This window comes from Oncorhynchus gorbuscha, linkage group LG19 (genome assembly GCF_021184085.1).
Source record: "Oncorhynchus gorbuscha isolate QuinsamMale2020 ecotype Even-year linkage group LG19, OgorEven_v1.0, whole genome shotgun sequence".
Lineage (NCBI taxonomy): Eukaryota > Metazoa > Chordata > Actinopteri > Salmoniformes > Salmonidae > Oncorhynchus > Oncorhynchus gorbuscha.
In genome coordinates, this window is record NC_060191.1 from 54,166,352 (window position 1) to 54,184,744 (window position 18,393).

Below are 18,393 nucleotides of genomic sequence, written 5' to 3' on the forward strand. Positions count from 1 at the left end.
GAAGAATACAAGTCATGCTTACTCTCAGGATGTGTTGTCTCTCATGCTAGGGAGAGAGGGGGAATATATAAACACAAAGAACAACAAAAGAAAGGAATAAAACAACTGAACAAGGGAAAAGAGTCCCACAGAGACACCATAGGAGAAACCATGGCTTCATAATACCACCATATCTGGGTATCAAATCCTTTCTCACATAAAGATGGCCAACTGAGCCATCAAGTAGATTTACTTGGCTTTTTTAGAAGGATCATAACGAAAGGAACTCATTTCCGCCCCATCAGAATGTAGCAACCTTGTCTCTTAGTACACTGGCCGGCAACCTTGTGTTCAGTCAGGACCTCTTGGTGTAATGGTCTTGGTGTTGGACTGAGATCACTGGATCAGGCTGTCACCATACTTTCGCTACAAGACGCTTCTGTCTGTCAAACATTTCATCTACGAATCACATCTGTAGTAAGGTATAGGAGTTTGGAACAAAATGGACACTTTTATTCTTCCTCACAGCATTTGGTTCATTCATTATTAATCAGTCATTTTTCTGATTAATTCAGCATGCCATCACACTGTAACCCTAGATTCTTAGAACTCTAAATCCCACTGGTTAGCATCCGGGGTAAGCCTGAGCTCCATATGAAAGTGACCTTTGGCATATAACCTTGTGTGATTCCAAACAGGGTCTAGGACCCTTCACCTCACCTCACCTCACCTCACCTACACACACACACACACACACACACACACACACACACACACACACACACACACACACACACACACACACACACACACACACACACACACACACACACACACACACACACACACACACACACACACACACACACACCTCTTAACAGAAAGAGTAAGTAGAGGATGAAACTTACATTGTACCAGCTCTGGCTCTTCTGTAGACAGCGAGGAACAAAGCAGATAGGAGAGAACAAAGTGTAAGTCAATGAGACAAGGATACACCAATACTTGGCCACAGGGCTCAATATCATAAACACAGAGGTCAAGGGACGATAAAAACCGACAGTGGGTATTTATAGAAGGTGTGAATGTCAACCTCTGGGTGGGCACCTCCTACATTGAAAACAGATCTGCTGCTATCCAACAGAGTTGTCTCCCTTTGAGCGTGTCACATATTTTAGTTAGACTTTTCACCGATTTCTTGATTTCTTTGTTGTTTTTGGGCCTCACAAAAAGTCATTTGCATGGATATTTGATAAGCAGATGGTAGATTGGGCTAGGGTTGTGTGTGGTACAATATTATCTTTGTTTCTAAGTGTTTAAAATAATGTATTAACGATTTAGAGTTGCTTCTAAATGCTTGCGTATAGAGATGAATTGTGTACTGCTGTGTGTTGTATATTTTCTGACAGCAGAGGGCAGTATACACACTGTTATTGGCAGGACCATAACAAGAGTGCTTATTCCAACCATAACTCACCTGCTTCTGTTTTATGGGGCTATAAAGAGAGTGTAATACGTCTCACCATTGTGATCCGAGAGGCAGGCATGCTAGGGGGATCCAGTGGGTGAATACATGGCAGGATAATCAAGCACGATTTTAGCAGTAAATAAATGTCAGTTTGTGTCAAGTAGTAAATAGCAGGAGTAGAACAAAATGGCTTCCCCTTGACGTCATAAAAAAAACTTAACCAGGCAACTACAAATAATATGTTTTGTCATTTCAGTGACAACATACAAGAGGCATACTGGTGCGAGGCTACTACTGTCAATCAATCCTTTGGAGATGTGAATGTAGATAATCCAATATTTCAGCTATCAGATAAGCGTGTAGTGTTTCCTGTCTGAGAGTTGTGAGGCCCCAGTCCTGTCCCTGGGCTTTGGGCTCTGACGTGGACAGGGCTAATCTTATCTGAAGGTGACAAGAGGCGTGAGAGACGACTTAAGCCTTAAGGTGTCTGCAAAGTGTGTGTGTGTATGCCTGCCATTGTAAATGTGTTTTGGAGTTGGTGTAATTGCATGTTTGTAAGTGCATCTTTATAGCCTACATGTGTGTAAATGTGCATGCATGTCTAAATCACATATTTGCTTCCCCACGAAGCACATGTGTGTCTGGGGATGTGTGTCAGCAGCACTACGAATCAGGTTAACACTCATTAAGTGCACTGTGTAACAGAGAGAGCTTGTGTACGGTAGTAGTGTCTTGGCCTGGATTCCCCTGAGGATCAGAAAGGCCTGGAACGACTAGTTACTTTACACAACCAGGCCAGAGTCAGGGCCAGCTCTCTCAACCAACCAACTGGGCCAAACCAGAACTGGCCAGCACTAGCTGTAACCCAGACAAACCTATCAGGTATAACCCACATAGCTTCAATCAACACTAGAACAACAACGTAGTTCTGATGAACAGAACTGAGCAGGCCTGTTCAACCTAGTGGAACAGTAAATAAAGACTGTAGCACCAAGCCTAAATAATAATCAGATCTGTGCATACATTTTCATACTTTTTCACACTGGTCTCCCATGGGAATTGAACCCACAACCAACTGCTAAATCCCAAAATTCCACAACTACTAAAACACACAACCAACCATGCTCTACCAACTGAGATGTTATATCAACGTTTTGATATATAACATTGTACAAAAGGAGGGACACTTTAAGGAGGGAGGAGAGAGAGGAGAGGAGGAAGTTCTGGTCTGAGACAGGAAATGGAAACAGGTAGGGGCGCTGACTGACATCACACCACAGGAGGCTGCTGAGAGGAGGATGGCTGGAAAGGAGTAAATGGAAACCATGTCTTTGATACCACTCCATTGATTCCTTCCCAGTCACTACTATGAGCCCATCCTCCCCAATTAAGGTGCCACCGGCCAACTGTGCATCACACATCTACAGATGATAGGAAGAGGAGGTCACTGGTCAAATCAGGCTAGGGGATCAATGGGCAAATAAAAGCAAGAGGAAATGCTTACTTTAATCAGGTTAAGTCTGTCATACTGAAAGGAAATTAAAGAGAAAATGAAGAGTTAACCAACATGAAGGAAAGAGATCAGAAACAAGAGAGGGGAAAAGGCTTTGTTTTTGATTTACATGTGTACTAAGAGTACTAGGCTAAAACACTAAAATATCCAGGTTTGCGTATTTGTAGTTCCAAGACACACTATTGTCCTATCTAACTCTACTTTCATGATGTGTCCATGTCTCAGTGTTTTGGTCTGAGATGGGTCTTTATGCTGAGTCTCTATGTACTCTCTCTGTAGTGCTGCTTACTGTTTACAGTTCCATAAACAGCCTCATTGATTGGTGACAGTGGGAGACTGAGCAGAGCCGTCATCACTGAAGCGGCCAGCCAATTAGTTAGTGTGGGAACGCCGGCCCAGGTCCTATACAGAGAGGAGCCCCTCTCCCTGCCTGTCTGTCTGTGTGTTTCTGGATTGCATTAGACTAGGGTGACAGAGCTCACGTTGCCTGGGCGACTGCACACAGTGCCAGGGTCATGTGACTCCTGCTGACCGCCGGCTGGGTGCTCACGCGGGACCAGAGAGGGTTGGCACTCGGCCACGGGCCTGAGGGGTGATGTCATCGACTGGGTGTGCTGTGAAATGGGACAGACACCGCCTGAACAGCAACTCAACTGACCAAATGTCGCTTGGCTGCCATTTACCCCATCCTGTCTGCCTGTCTCATAGTCCGTGACAAAGCTGAATGTAGCCGAATGCAGCGAATGTGCTGACGTGCAAGGGTCCTTACATGAGAATGCTGTAACTAACCGGTGACACATGGCCTCTGCTGCTGTCTTGTCTGAGGAGAGGAGTGGTGTATTCTGGGCTTTTGATGCGAGGCAGGGAAAAGGAGCTTCTGATGTAGAAAGCTCTATGGTCATCAAAAATTCATGACACACAGGAGTGGTGGAAAGGGATGCGGAAGGAATTTTACAGTCTCCCCCTGCCAGCGACCCTCTGCATTCAGGCACATACTCAGCATCTCAGAGATTAGGGTGCTCTTAGTTTAGACACAACAACGAGCTATGTTGAAGTTTTAATGGACTTGGGACAGTGGTTGGAGGAGATGGAACAGAAGCACACTGAGACAAGCTGGGAGAGAGATGTGTCTGAAAGCCAGCAGCCCTGCAGGGAGTTAGATGAGAGGGAAGGTGGCAGGGGGGGGGGGTAGAGGAGAAGGTTATAGCAACATGGATACCATCTGCAGGGAGTGTGTTCAGATGGAAGAGGTGGGTGGAGGGGGCACAGGACAGCTCACAAGACATGGAGGTGGGGTGGGATTAAAGAACAGAAAAGAGTAATGCTTACTTTGGAAAGTCGCTTGTGAGACTAGCATGCATCAGGAGAAGAACAAAGAAATCAGAAACTAAAAAACTGCAAGATACAACAGCTGAAAGAACCCATTTTTTTTAAACAGTCAGTTTCAGATCACAGACATTTCATATGGCGGCAGCGAAAGTAAGAGAAAGCAAGCGCTCTGTGTCAAGAAGAAAGGATGAGAGAAGAGGAGAACACAATGACAACAAAAGCAACAGATGTCTGACACCACAAGGACTGGGGAGCACTGTGAACAGTGAGTGAATGGGAAAACGGATGAGAGGTGAGAGAGCCAACTGCCAACTACCACACTCCTTATCACTTCACAACAATACGATTTTCAGAGGAGGAAAGTACTAAATATATCACCCAATATTCTCATGTTCATGTTTTGCTTGAGATTTTCGCTGAGTTACCCACAGTCAAAGCTCCTGTCCTTCACTCCACTACCTTACTCTTCAATTCAGATTCTGATGAGCGAGAAGTGAGACTATAGCCTCTTGACCTGCCTACTACCCTCTGTCAGAACGAGCCTTGCAGAGTTGAGATAGCTGCAGTTAATGACTGCCTGAGTGCTGCGATGGAGTGGGCTGACTGACTGAGTGCCCGGCCTGTGATTACAATGCTGCTCTGATAGGACCAGATGGGTCCAGGGGATGTAGGGAGGGAGAGAGGGATGGAGGGTGGGAAAAGGGAGGGAGGGAGAAAGGGATGGAGGGAGAAAGGGAGGTAATAAGGGAAGAATAAAGTGAATACAGTGAATCTGAATACAGTGAAGCATCTTTCCTGATGATGATGGGTCCTTATCCACAATTGATGTGCTGAGGGTCTCGTTACTCAGACTATGATTGGCCAATTGTACGAGAGTGACAGTTAGATCTGACCTATAGTTTGAGGATGGGAGTTGGACATTACCCTATCAGAGTCATAGCAGCATTTATCAGGAGTACATTATACCACTGTCAATTGGGGCTACATGAGGATGGCATGTTTGATCCAGTATGGTGTGCCTAATGCAGAGGTATGATGGGGGTAAAATCACTATGGAATGGAAAATAAAAGCTGATAAAACCATGCCATTTCACAAGATATCACTATATCTCACTCCTTCTCGTTGACTATTTCTTACAAGACACTATGTCAGGGGTAAACCGTAAAAAACAAAAATCTTATCACAAAACATAATTAATCCCCCTGTATCACCTCAGTGATCACCAAATAAATGTTGATTTCAGATTGTATTGGAAGTGATGTTCAGGGAGGATACAAATGTCTTGCTGAACTGACGTGATAGGCCAGACTGACATTATTTATTTGTGAGTTATGAATGCACTGTATGATGAACTAGTCATTTTGAAAACGGCACTGTTGGCAGTACTATTTGAGACTATGACCTACTGTCTTGTAGTGTGATTGGTGGAAGAGGACTATGCCCTGTACTGTGCTGTAGTGTAATTGGTGGAACAGGAATATGATCCTGTACTGTGCTGTAGTGCGATTGGTGGAAGAGGACTATGATCCTGTACTGTGCTGTAGTGCGATTGGTGGAAAGAGGACAATGATCTTGTACTGTAGTGTGGGTGGTGGAAAGAAGAGGGCTCTGAGACTGAGACGGCCCACCTGCGCAGTGAGGCTCACCTTGGAGTTCTTGCCTCCGCTGCGGGCGGACTGCAGAGAGTAGGTTCGCTGGACCCCTTGCTCGGGGGTGGAGGGAGACTTATCAGAGGAGTGGTCCGAGTGGCCCTTCTCCACCATTATCTCACCAGGCTCCAGGCTCTGGTGCGTAGGTGAGCGCGAGCGTTTAGGACGCAGGACGGGCGAGCAAGCAGGCGTACTCCTGTTCGAGTTACTGGCAGTGCTGGGGGTGAGAAAGAGAGAGGGAGTATTAATTATATTTCTCTAAACTCTTTCATCACACCATGAAACTACATATTCTGCACTGTTTGAAAATGTAGGGACGGAGCAAAACCCATTGACACACATTACATGCATAACATAGTAGTAACTAATAGTACCACTCTACAGTTCTTTAAACACCTTACCTAAGTGTAAGTAATTTTTTTTACACTTATTTTACCAGGTAAGTTAAGTTGACTGAGAACATATTTATAGCAACGACCTGTGGAATAGTTATATGGGAGAAGAAGGGGGATGAATGAGCCAATTGGAAGCTGGGGGTGATTAGGTGACCGCGATGGTATGACGGCCAGATTGGTAATTTAGCTAGGACACCGGAGTTAACACCCCTACTCTTATGATAAGTGCATGGGTTCTTTACTGACCACAAAAAGTCAGATCAGCTGTTTAACGTCCCATCTAAAAGACTGCCCCCTACACAGGGCAATATCCCCAATGACTGCCCTGTCCCCAATCACTGTGCCTCCTACTGGCCCTCTAACTTTCAGCAGCATCTGGTCCCCCATCAAGGGACCAACCAGGACAAACCCAGCTTAGCTTCAGAGGAAAGCCAGCAATGGGATGCAGGGTGGTATGCTGCTGGCTAAATGTTAATGATGCTAATGTGTTGCCGTCCCACAGGTAATGCTAGGCCTACTAGTGTACCATGTAAAGACCGAGACGTATGTTCCCATTCATCCCCGGAGTGAGTATTCAGGTTATATCACAGCAAATAGGCTTGAAAGCTACCCACTAATACAGTTAATAACAACAGCAGCTAGCCTACATAACCCTCAGACCAACAACAGCAGCAGCAGCAGCTAGCCTACATAACCCTCAGACCAACAACAGCAGCAGCAGCAGCTAGCCTACATAACCCAAAGACCAAAAACAACAACAGCAGCTAGCCTACATAACCCTCAGACCAACAACAGCAGCAGCAGCAGCTAGCCTACATAACCCTCAGACCAACAACAGCAGCAGCAGCTAGCCTACATAACCCTCAGACCAACAACAGCAGCAGCAGCAGCTAGCCTACATAACCCAAAGACCAAAAACAACAACAGCAGCTAGCCTACATAACCCTCAGACCAACAACAGCAGCAGCAGCAGCTAGCCTACATAACCCTCAGACCAACAACAGCAGCAGCAGCTAGCCTACATAACCCTCAGACCAACAACAGCAGCAGCAGCAGCTAGCCTACATAACCCAAAGACCAAAAACAACAACAGCAGCTAGCCTACATAACCCTCAGACCAACAACAGCAGCAGCAGCAGCTAGCCTACATAACCCGCAGACCAACAACAGCAGCAGCAGCAGCTAGCCTACATAACCCTCAGACCAACAACAGCAGCAGCAGCAGCTAGCCTACATAACCCTCAGACCAACAACAGCAGCAGCAGCAGCTAGCCTACATAACCCTCAGACCAACAACAGCAGCAGCAGCAGCTAGCCTACATAACCCACAGACCAACAACAGCAGCAGCAGCAGCTAGCCTACATAACGCACAGACCAACAACAGCAGCAGCAGCAGCTAGCCTACATAACCCTCAGACCAACAACAGCACCAGCAGCAGCTAGCCTACATAACCCCCAGACCAACAACAGCAGCAACAGCAAGCACCAGAAAAAAACAGATGGCATTCTCTACACGAGTCATGAGGATTAGTGAAAACCATGAGTCAGATAATAGATGTAATATCCCACTGCTGTATCTTTGAAGAGCCAGGAGAAGCACTCACCTGGGATGCACATGTAAATACACACTGAAAAATTATATTTGGAAAATAATTGGACTTAATCCACCTATCATTGACATTTAAACCTTTATTGGATAGCTTTTCTGCAATTTCATTTTCATGCTTAAAAAACCTAATGATGTAGGTGCTGTTTTCAATCTCTTCAGACTGAACAAGTTATCGACACCATGGAAAGATGAGCTATAGACAAAATAAGGCTTTTCTAACGATTCTGGACAGATGAGAACAAGTCCATGAGCAGACCTCAGAGTAACAGGGACAGTTAAGTACCATGGTTATTATAATGTTGTTGATATTCAGTTGAGTTATGGTGCAATTGTCAATCTGACAATATTACCAGAGAACACTGTAGCAGGGGACAGGAGGAACGGTGCCAGCCTCTCTCTCTCAATCTCTCTATCTCTCCATCTTCAGCCTTCCCAAAGTCAAACTCTCCTGGCCATTGTATACTGCCTACATTACAGACGATCAAGACAGACAGATTGGATAGAGGTAGAGAAACATGTAGCGCTAATATAAGAGGAGTGCAGAGGAGGATAGGAGAGGAGTGAAGGAGAAGAGGAGGATAGGAGAGGAGTAAAGGAGAGGTGAGGAAGAGAGGAGAGGAAAGGAGGAGAGAAGTGGAGGAGTGGAGCAAGGGACGCTTCCCTTCCTGAACCACAGGCCAACCTGTTTATTAGGTCCTGTCTCTTGAGACCAGCCTGCAAAGACAAGTACCCAAATGACACCCTATTCCCTTTATAATCCACTGCTATTGGTCAACGCTAGTGAACTGGTTGGAGAACTGGGTGGGGATCTGGGTAGTGAACTGGGTGGATAACTAGGTGGGGAACAGGGTGGATAACTAGGTGGGGAACTGGGTAGTGGACTAGGTGGGGAACTGGGCATTGAACTAGGTGGGGAACTGGGTAGTGAACTAGGTGGGGAACTGGGTAGTGAACTGGGTGGATAACTAGGTGGGGAACTGGATAGTGGACAACTAGGTGGGGAACTGGATAGTAGACAACTAGGTGGGGAACTGGATAGTAGACAACTAGGTGGGGAACTGGATAGTAGACTAGGTGGGGAACTGGATAGTAGACTAGGTGGGGAACTGGGTAGTAGACTAGGTGGGGAACTGGGTAGTGAACTAGGTGGGGAACTGGGTAGTGAACTGGGTGGATAACTAGGTGGGGAACTAGGTGTGGAACTGGGTGGATAACTAGGTGGGGAACTGGGTAGTGAACTAGGTGGGGAACTGGGTGGGGAACTGGGTAGTGAACTGGGTGGTGCTGTGGGTAGTGAACTGGGTGGGGCTGGGTAGTGAACTGGCTGATTCTAACTGTCAGGGATCTCTGTGGCTGTGCTCTGCAGTACCCAGAGCTGACCTCTCATCTAACTAATGGGATGGATCATCAGCACTGATCGAGTATATTGTGGTTACAAATAAATTATGTGGTGTTATTATTTGATAAGCAAAAGTGTGTTTGTACAAATGTACTGCATGTTTCTGGAGAACTGACTGTATGCACACGTACATACTGCATAATACTTCAATATACAAGACAATGATGATTCAGAATATGTTTGAGCATTTGTGAGTATAGGCCTATACTCGTGTGTGTAACGGTATACAATTGAAGTCGGAAGTTTACATACACTTAGGTGGGAGTCATTAAAACTTGTTTTTCAACCACTCCACAAATTTCTTGTTAACAAACTATAGTTTTGGCAAGTCGGTTAGGACATCTACTTTGCGCATGACACAAGTCATTTTTCCAACAATTGTTTACAGACACATTATTTCACTTAGAAATCACTGTATCACAATTCCAGTGGTTCATAAGTTTACATACACTAAGTTGACTGTGCCTTTAAACAGCTTGGAAAATTCCAGAAAATGTCATGGCTTTAGAAGCTTCTGATAGGCTAATTGACATAATTTGAGTCAATTGGAGGTGTACCTGTGGATATATTTCAAGGCCTACCTTCAAACTCAGTGCCTCTTTGCTTGACATCATGGGAAAATCAAAACAAAATCAGCCAAGACCCCAGAAAAATAATTGTAGACCTCCACAAGTCTGGTTCATCCTTGGGAGAAATTTCCAAACGCCTGAAGGTACCACATTCATCTGTACAAACAATAGTATGCAAGTATAAACACGCAGCCGTCATACCGCTAAGTCGCTCTGGATAAGAGCGTCTGCTAAATGACTTAAATGTAAATGTAAATGTAAGGAGACACGTTCTTTCTCCTAGAGATGAACGTACTTTGGTGCGAAAAGTGCAACTCAATCCCAGAACAGCAAAGGACCTTGTGAAGATGCTGGAGGAAACAGGTACAAAAGTATCTATATCCACAGTAAAACGAGTCCTATGTTGACATAACCTGAAAGGCCACTCAGCAAGGAAGAAGCCACTGCTCCAAAACCACCATAAAAAAGACGGGGACATGGGGACAAAGATCGTACTTTTTGGAGACATGTCCTCTGGTCTGATGAAACAAAAGTAGAACTGTTTGGCTATAATGACCGTTGTTATATTTGGAGGAAAAAGGGGTGGATTGCTACCCGAAACGTTTGACCCAAGTTAAATAATTTAAAGGCAATGCTACCAAATACTAACTGAGTGTACCCACTGGGAACGTGATGAAAGAAATAAAAGCTGAAATAAATAATTCTCTCTACTATTATTCTGACATTTCACATTCTTAAAATAAAGTGGTGATTCTAACTGACCTAAAACAGGGAATTTTTACTGGGCTTAAATGTGAGGAATTGTGAAAACTGAGTTTAAATGTATTTGGCTAAGGTGTATGTAAACTTCCGACTTCAGCTGTAAGCATGTAAAAGTGTACAGGATATATGAGTGTACAGGATATATGCGTGTACAGGATATATGCGTGTACAGGATATATGAGTGTACAGGATAAATGCGTGTACAGGATATATGCGTGTACAGGATATATGCGTGTACAGGATATATGCGTGTACAGGATATATGCGTGTACAGGATAAATGCGTGTACAGGATATATGCGTGTACAGGATATATGCGTGTACAGGATATATGCGTGTACAGGATATATGCGTGTACAGGATATATGCGTGTACAGGATATATGCGTGTACAGGATATATACGTGTACAGGATATATGAGTGTACAGGATATATGCGTGTACAGGATATATGCGTGTACAGGATATATGCGTGTACAGGATATATGCGTGTACAGGATATATGAGTGTACAGGATATATGCGTGTACAGGTTATATGCGTGTACAGGATATATGCGTGTACAGGATATATGCGTGTACAGGATAAATGCGTGTACAGGATATATGAGTGTACAGGATATAGACGTACGCACCCACAGGGCGCAGATGCACCTGGGTGCACATTCACACAGACACTGACACACGCAAGCACACACACAGAACAGTTCTCATATGCCAGTGGGCTGTGTGAGCTGCATCATCTTTCATGTCACATCCTGGCTCAGTTACTAACGATCTCACGCTCACCTGACTTTCATCAGATCTACAGAACCAGACAGAGTTAAGATCAGAACTGAGCACACACCATACTAGAACTACCCAGTCAGATATCTGCCAGTCATCATCATTACCATTAACTGTGGGTTTATAACCCCATTATGGCCAGTCTCACTCCATAAGTGTAATGGCTCTGACTGACCCCAGGGTCATAATGATCACAGGCCCGAACATCACCTGCTGTCAGCTCTGTTCTCTGTCTCCTGATCGGATAGAAGCCTATGCACCTGTATTTCAAAACATGAATCATCAACCTAAGCCGACTAATATTGCATGCCTAGAGCCTAAATGCATTGAATGTGCGTCTGAAAAATGTTCAGAACAGTGCAGCCAGTTATCGTGAGCATTCAGAGTTGGATCACACATCCCTCAACATGATAAAGGCTGCGTCTCCATGGAAACCAACATCACTGCTTTTCGTCAGGGAATTCTCGGCAGTGCTCTCCTCGAGATAAAACAAAACAATGGGAACGTGGATAAATCCTCAGCATATGAATGGAGGTTTGATCAGCTCACTCCCAGTAATGTGTGTCTTTGCTTATTAGACAAGACCAGGTACACATGCTGCTAACATGGACAGTCAGACAAGAGTGTTGTAGCCTTAGCCAAATCAAATCAAATGATATATGTCACATGCTTCGTTTACAATAGGTGTAGACTAACAGTGAAACATTTACTTATGGGCCCTTCCCAACAATGCAGAATTTAAACAAATAATAACACGAGGAATAAGTACACATGCTACAATGGGTTACTCTATGAACCAAACACATTACTGTCAAGTAAATTGTCTCCCGTTTGTTCAGCATGAGAGGAGAGGACAGATACATGGGCGGTAAAGAATGGCATCCTACTGCAGAACAATAGAGACAGCCGTTTCTGGATGTTAGCCTATACCTGAAGCTGACCCAGAACAATGACACAAAATATTAAAGTAGCTGCACCATTTGTATATTATGACTCGTAAAAGAAAATGATGTGGTTGTCATGACTAGTGAGAGACAATGCATGGCGGATTGTGGGTAAACAGCTAAAAAGCCTATCTGGCTTCTCGCCCCCACAAATGAAGCGCAACAAAGCACCGTCTATATGAATATTGCTATAGCAACTGTGGCTAGAGAGAATTTCTTTAAATATTCATAATATGCTTCTATATATAATCTACTGGGCAGAGACAGACCGTCTGTTGAGCTTGGCCTTTTAACTGGAAATAAGGGATTTGGAGAGGGAGGGAGGGAGGGAGGGAGAGAGAGAGAGAGAGAGAGAGAGAGAGAGAGAGAGAGAGAGAACACTATCATGGTTGACTTTGATTGAGGATTGAGTAGAACTGGGTAACCTGACACTTTTCCCGCTACATTAGTATAATACTCAATCTGCCATCTAATAACATCATTTGCAGTTTTGAAGCCTGGCCTCACAGCCATACAACACTTATTTCTGAGCCACCACAAGACATATGATACCTACTAATGGTCTAATTACTTTAGACAGAAAGTAGGGAGGTTTATCAGGGAGGATGTATGAGTGTTTAGTTGCGACCGTCTAGCAATCCAAAGGTTGCATGCTTGAGTCGAAGACAACTGAAGCATTTGAACTTTTCCCCTAACCCTAATTCTACCCTTAACCCATTTGACCTAACCTTTGTCGTTAGTTCACCTAACCACCAACAGAAATTCAGCCCATAATTATCTTTATTGTTACGATGCAACTAGCAAACTGGCCTAAGAGAAAGACATATAATACTATACGTCCTCAAATATGTATAATATGTTACTTCAAGCAATTCATATGCTGCCGTACGATCGGGTAAGACGTATGATACTGTACATCCTCTAATTTGTATGATATTTTTTACATTCATAACGTATCCTAAAGTAATGTAATATATCATACTAAACGTACGTACCAAATCCTACAAATTGCCCTGAAACCAGGTTGTGTGTGTAGCTACAGCAGGTCCCTAAGGCAGGGAAGCAGCTGGGCTGATCTGCATTACAGCACCAGAAACAATCAGTCCTGACTGTATTGTTTGTAAGATAAGGTTGATAAGAACATGGACTGTACATACTGCAGCAGAACGACAAAACAATGCACTTGGACTGCACATGGAACACAAATAGACCAAATATAGACCACACAAGCAAATGATGGTCAAAGAAAGAACACTGAGCAATAAGATGCAGGTTGAAAAGCATTATAATGAGATTGGTACTCTACACATGCCCAGTGAGAAAAGCAAATCCGTCTGCTGGTGACACTTTGTTGCTGTCTTTTTGTAATGTGCTCTAAATCTCTGGGCTCAGGCTTTCCAAATGAGGAGGGCAACGCTTCGCTTCACAATGCCCAGAGTTCCGGGCTGTTCCGAGGGGCCTTGTTCTCACTGACGCTTTTGCTGACCCTGGAAAATACCCATCTGGCAATGGACCTTGTGCTTCACCATGCTAAAAGTGCAGGTGTGGACCGAGCTCAACGGCAACACACGCACGCACACAAATCATGCATGACATAGCTTCAAACAGCACATACACACAACTAATACTAGCCTTAACTTTCACACACCACACTCAAACATCATGTACACACACCCATGCAATAAACTCCATACAATAAACACACTACCCCCCCCCAAACTACCTACCTACCTGCCTAACACACACACACACACACACACACACACACACACACACACACACACACACACACACACACACACACACACACACACACACACACACACACACACACACACACACACACACACACACACACACACACACACACACACACGTTAAATCCGCTTGGGCCACAGAACTTCAAAGCCACCATATCCAAGCCGATCGATGGTCTCAACTCCTCACCAGTCAATCATAGGCACAACAGCATCCTTTACATTGTTCACAAACATCCAGCTTCCGTTGGTTGCTGTGATGCACTCAAAAACCTCCATATCCTCATATAGAGAAAGGAGCAGCAAGGAGCCGTTCATCCAAGGCTCATCTGAGAGCTCCTTCTCCTCCTCTCTCCCCGGGAGAGAACAGAACAGAATAGAGAGAAGAGAAGAGCCCTGGGAGATTTCCTTCAGCAGGCTTAGGGGTCTGATCTCCTCCTGCCAGCGTGATCTCTTAATAACAAGCTAGATTACGTCCCTGTGACAACACCTGCCAAACGGGACAAGAGGATCGCTGTGCTGTTGACTGACACTCCCCTTCCACCCCCACCCATCTGCATATACAGCACTGGAATGCAGCACAAGTGTGTCTGTCTTTCTGCATGCAGACAGGCAGGCTGCTCTCTCCCTCCCCACTAACCTGGTAGCCATGTAGACCCAGCTCCGATGCGATCAGCCCCCTTTCAAGCCAAGGCTTCATTCAACCAGAGGGAGCCACGGATGGGGGAAAGGAGGAGGGACAGGAGGATGAGGGGAAGGGGGGAGGATGGGTTCCGGAGCATGCCAGGCGGATGAGAGGAAGCAGAGAGAGCACAGATCGTTCCTTTTGGAGGGTGTACTGAGGCTAGTCCACAGCCTATTTCTATCTCTCTGAGGCTGCTCCCTCCCTCCCTTGTTCACTCACAGACTCCCCTCTCTCCTGTTCCCTGTGCGTTTGTCAGCTCTTCCTCTTGACTGGTGTGCCCTGTTCCCCATGCATTTGTCACCGCTTCCTCTTGTTTTTTGTGCCTGCTATGTATGTATCCAAGCAAGGGTGTACTCGACTCTCACAATCACCAGTTTTATCCAATATTCACAAGCACACACAGGCTGATAGAGTAGAAGAGGGGGAGAGTGACAATGGCAGAGAGAGTGAGGGAGGGAATGTGACAGTGGCAGAGAGAGAGAGTGAGGGAGGGAATGTGACAGTGGCAGAGAGAGTGAGGGAGGGAACGTGACAGTGGCAGAGAGAGTGAGGGAGGGAACATGACAGTGGCAGAGAGAGTGAGGGAGGGAGAGTGACAGTGGCAGAGAGAGTGTGAGGGCGGGAGAGTGACAGTGGTAGAGAGAGTGAGGGAGGGAGAGTGACAGTGGCAGAGAGAGTGAGGGAGGAAGAGAAAGTGGTGGCTCTACTTTGCATTCTGCCACTGCTTGGTGCTCTGAGCCTGCTGGCCATTCAATTATTCATGCTGTTCATGAATGGAGGGGCTGACATCACCGGCATTCAGGTTACTTTACATTCTGGCCTCTTCTGAATCAACCAATCCCCAGAAGGCCCACTACACCCCAGAGCACACTGATATAATACTTACAATACACATACAGTACAGTCCAGTCCACCCACCTACAAACCCACCTAAACTCAGCAAAAAATGAAACGTCCCCTTTTCAGGACCCTGTCGTTCAAAACTAATTAGGAAAAATCAAAATAACTTTACAGATCTTTATTGTAAAGGGTTTAAACACTGTTTCCCATGCTTGTTCAATGAACCATAAACAATTAATGAACATGCACCTGTGGAACGGTCATTAAGACACTAACAGCTTACAGGTGGTAGGCAATTAAGGTAAAGTTCTGAAAATGTAAGACACTAAAGAGGCCTTTCTACTGACTCTGAAAAACACCAAAAGAAAGATGCCCAGGGTCCCTGCTCATCTGCGTGAACATGCCTTAGGCATGCTGCAAGGAGGCATGAGGACTGCAGATGTGGCCAGGGCAATAAATTACAATGTCTGTACTGTGAGACGCCTAAGACAGTGCTACAGAGAGACAGGATGGACAGCTGATCTTCCTCGCATTGGCAGACCACGTGTAACAACACCTGCACAGGATCGGTACATCCGAACATCACACCTGCGGGACAGTACAGGATGGCAACAACAACTGCCTGAGTTACACCAGGAACGCCCAATCCCTCCATCAGTGCTCAGGCTGTCTGCAATAGGCTGAGAGAGGCAGGACTGAGGGCTTTTAGGCCTGTTTTAAGTCAGGTCCTCACCAGACATCACCGGCAACAACGTCGCCTATGGGCACAAACCCACTGTCGCTGAACCAGACAGGACTGGCAGGAAGTGCTCTTCACTGACGAGTCACGGTTTTGTCTCACCAGGGGTGATGGTCGGATTCGAGTTTATCGTCGAAGGAATGAGCATTACACCGAGGCCTGTACTCTGGAGCGGGATCGATTTTGAGGTGGAGGGTCCGTCATGGTCTGGGGCGGTGTGTCACAGCATCATCGGACTGAGCCTGTTGTCATTGCAGGCAATCTCAACGCTGTGCGTTACAGGGAAGACATCCTCCTCCCTCATGTGGTACCCTTCCTGCAGGCTCATCCTGACATGACCCTCCAGCATGACAATGCCACCAGCCATACTACTCGTTCTGTGTGTGATTTCCTGCAAGACAGGAATGTCAGTGTTCTGCCATGGCCAGCAAAGAGCCCGGAACTCAATCCCATTGAGCACATCTGGGACCTATGGGATCGGAGGGTGAGGGCTAGGGCCATTCTCCCCAGAAATGTCCGGGAACTTGCAGGTGCCTTGGTGGAAGAGTAGGGTAACACCTCACAGCAAAAACGGGCAAATCTGGTGCAGTCCATGAGGAAGAGGCACTGCAGTACTTAATGCAGCTGGTTGCCACACCATATACTGACTGTTACTTTTGATTTTGACTCCCCCCTTTGTTCAGGGACACATTTTTCCATTTCGGTTAGTCACATGTCTGTGGAACTTATTCAGTTTGTCTCAGTTGTTGAATCTTGTCATGTTCCTACAAATATTCAGTCATGTTAAAACTTCTTATGGCTGCAGGGGCAGTATTGAGGAGCTTGGATGAAAAATGGCCTGCTCCTCAGTCCCAGTTGCTAATATATGCATATTATCATTAATATTGGAAAGAAAACACTCTGAAGTTTCTAAAACTGTTTGAATGATGTCTGTGAGTATAGCAGAACTCATATGGCAGGCAAAGACATGAGAAGAAATCCAAACAGGAAGTGGGAAATCTGAGGTTGGCACTTCCTAAGGCTTCCACTAGATGTCAACCATCTTTAAAAACGTGTTTGAGGATTCTACTGTGAAGTGGGACAGAATGAGAAGGGAATGAGTAAGGTCTGCCATGAGCTGACCATGCTCTGACCATAAGAGGGAGCTCTGTTCCATCGCACTTCTGACGACAATGGAATTCTCCGGTTGGAACATTATTGATGTTTTATGTTAAAAACATCCTAAAGATTGATTCCATAAATCATTTGACATGTTTCTACGGACAGAAACTGAACTTTTTGACATTTCGTCTGCATCTAGGGAAAGCGCTTCATGACTTTGGATTTGTTTACCAAACGTGCAAACAAAAGTAGTTCTTTGGACATAAATGATGGACATTATTGAACTAAACCAAACATTTAATGTGGAACTGGGATTCCTGGGAGTGCATTCCTGGTAAGTGAATATTTATAATGCTATTCATGACTTCTGTTGACTACCCAATATGGCGGATATCTTTTTGGCTGCTTTGTCGTCTGAAAGCTGTACTCAGATTATTGCATGGTTTGCTTTTTCCGTAAAGTATTTTTGAAATCTGACACAGCGGTTGCATTAACTTCTTCGATATAGGGGGCACTCTTTAAATTTTTGGATAAAAACGTTCCCGTTTTAAACAAGATATTTTGTCATGAAAAGATGCTCGACTATGCATATAATTGACAGATTTGGAAAGAAAACACTTTGACGGTTCCAAAACTGCAAAGATATTGTCTGTGAGTGCCACAGAACTGATGTTACAGAAATAACCCAGATAAAAATACAATCAGGAAGTGCCGCATTTTTTAAAACCGCCTCATGGCAATGACTCCTTATATGGCTGTGGAGGAGCTAGGAGTCAGCTTACCTGTTCCACGTTTTCCCCAAGGTGTCTGCAGCATTGTGACGTATTTGTAGGCATATCATTGGAAGATTGACCCTAAGAGACTACATTTACCA

The 18,393-nt window shown here is 45.1% G+C and overlaps 1 protein-coding gene across 1 annotated transcript in view; it reads right to left on the reverse strand.

The window, feature by feature from the left end:
- Window positions 1–18,393, reverse strand: part of LOC124005768 (protein Aster-B-like) — a 95,700-nt gene that overhangs the window by 15,105 nt on the left and 62,202 nt on the right. Inside the window, exons 6-10 of the mRNA XM_046315291.1 lie at window positions 5,934–6,153; window positions 4,287–4,307; window positions 2,949–2,972; window positions 888–908; window positions 23–46 (exon numbers count right to left, since the gene is read on the reverse strand). Coding sequence (XP_046171247.1) covers window positions 23–46; window positions 888–908; window positions 2,949–2,972; window positions 4,287–4,307; window positions 5,934–6,153 — 310 coding nt within the window. The remainder of the gene's footprint in view (window positions 1–22; window positions 47–887; window positions 909–2,948; window positions 2,973–4,286; window positions 4,308–5,933; window positions 6,154–18,393) is intronic.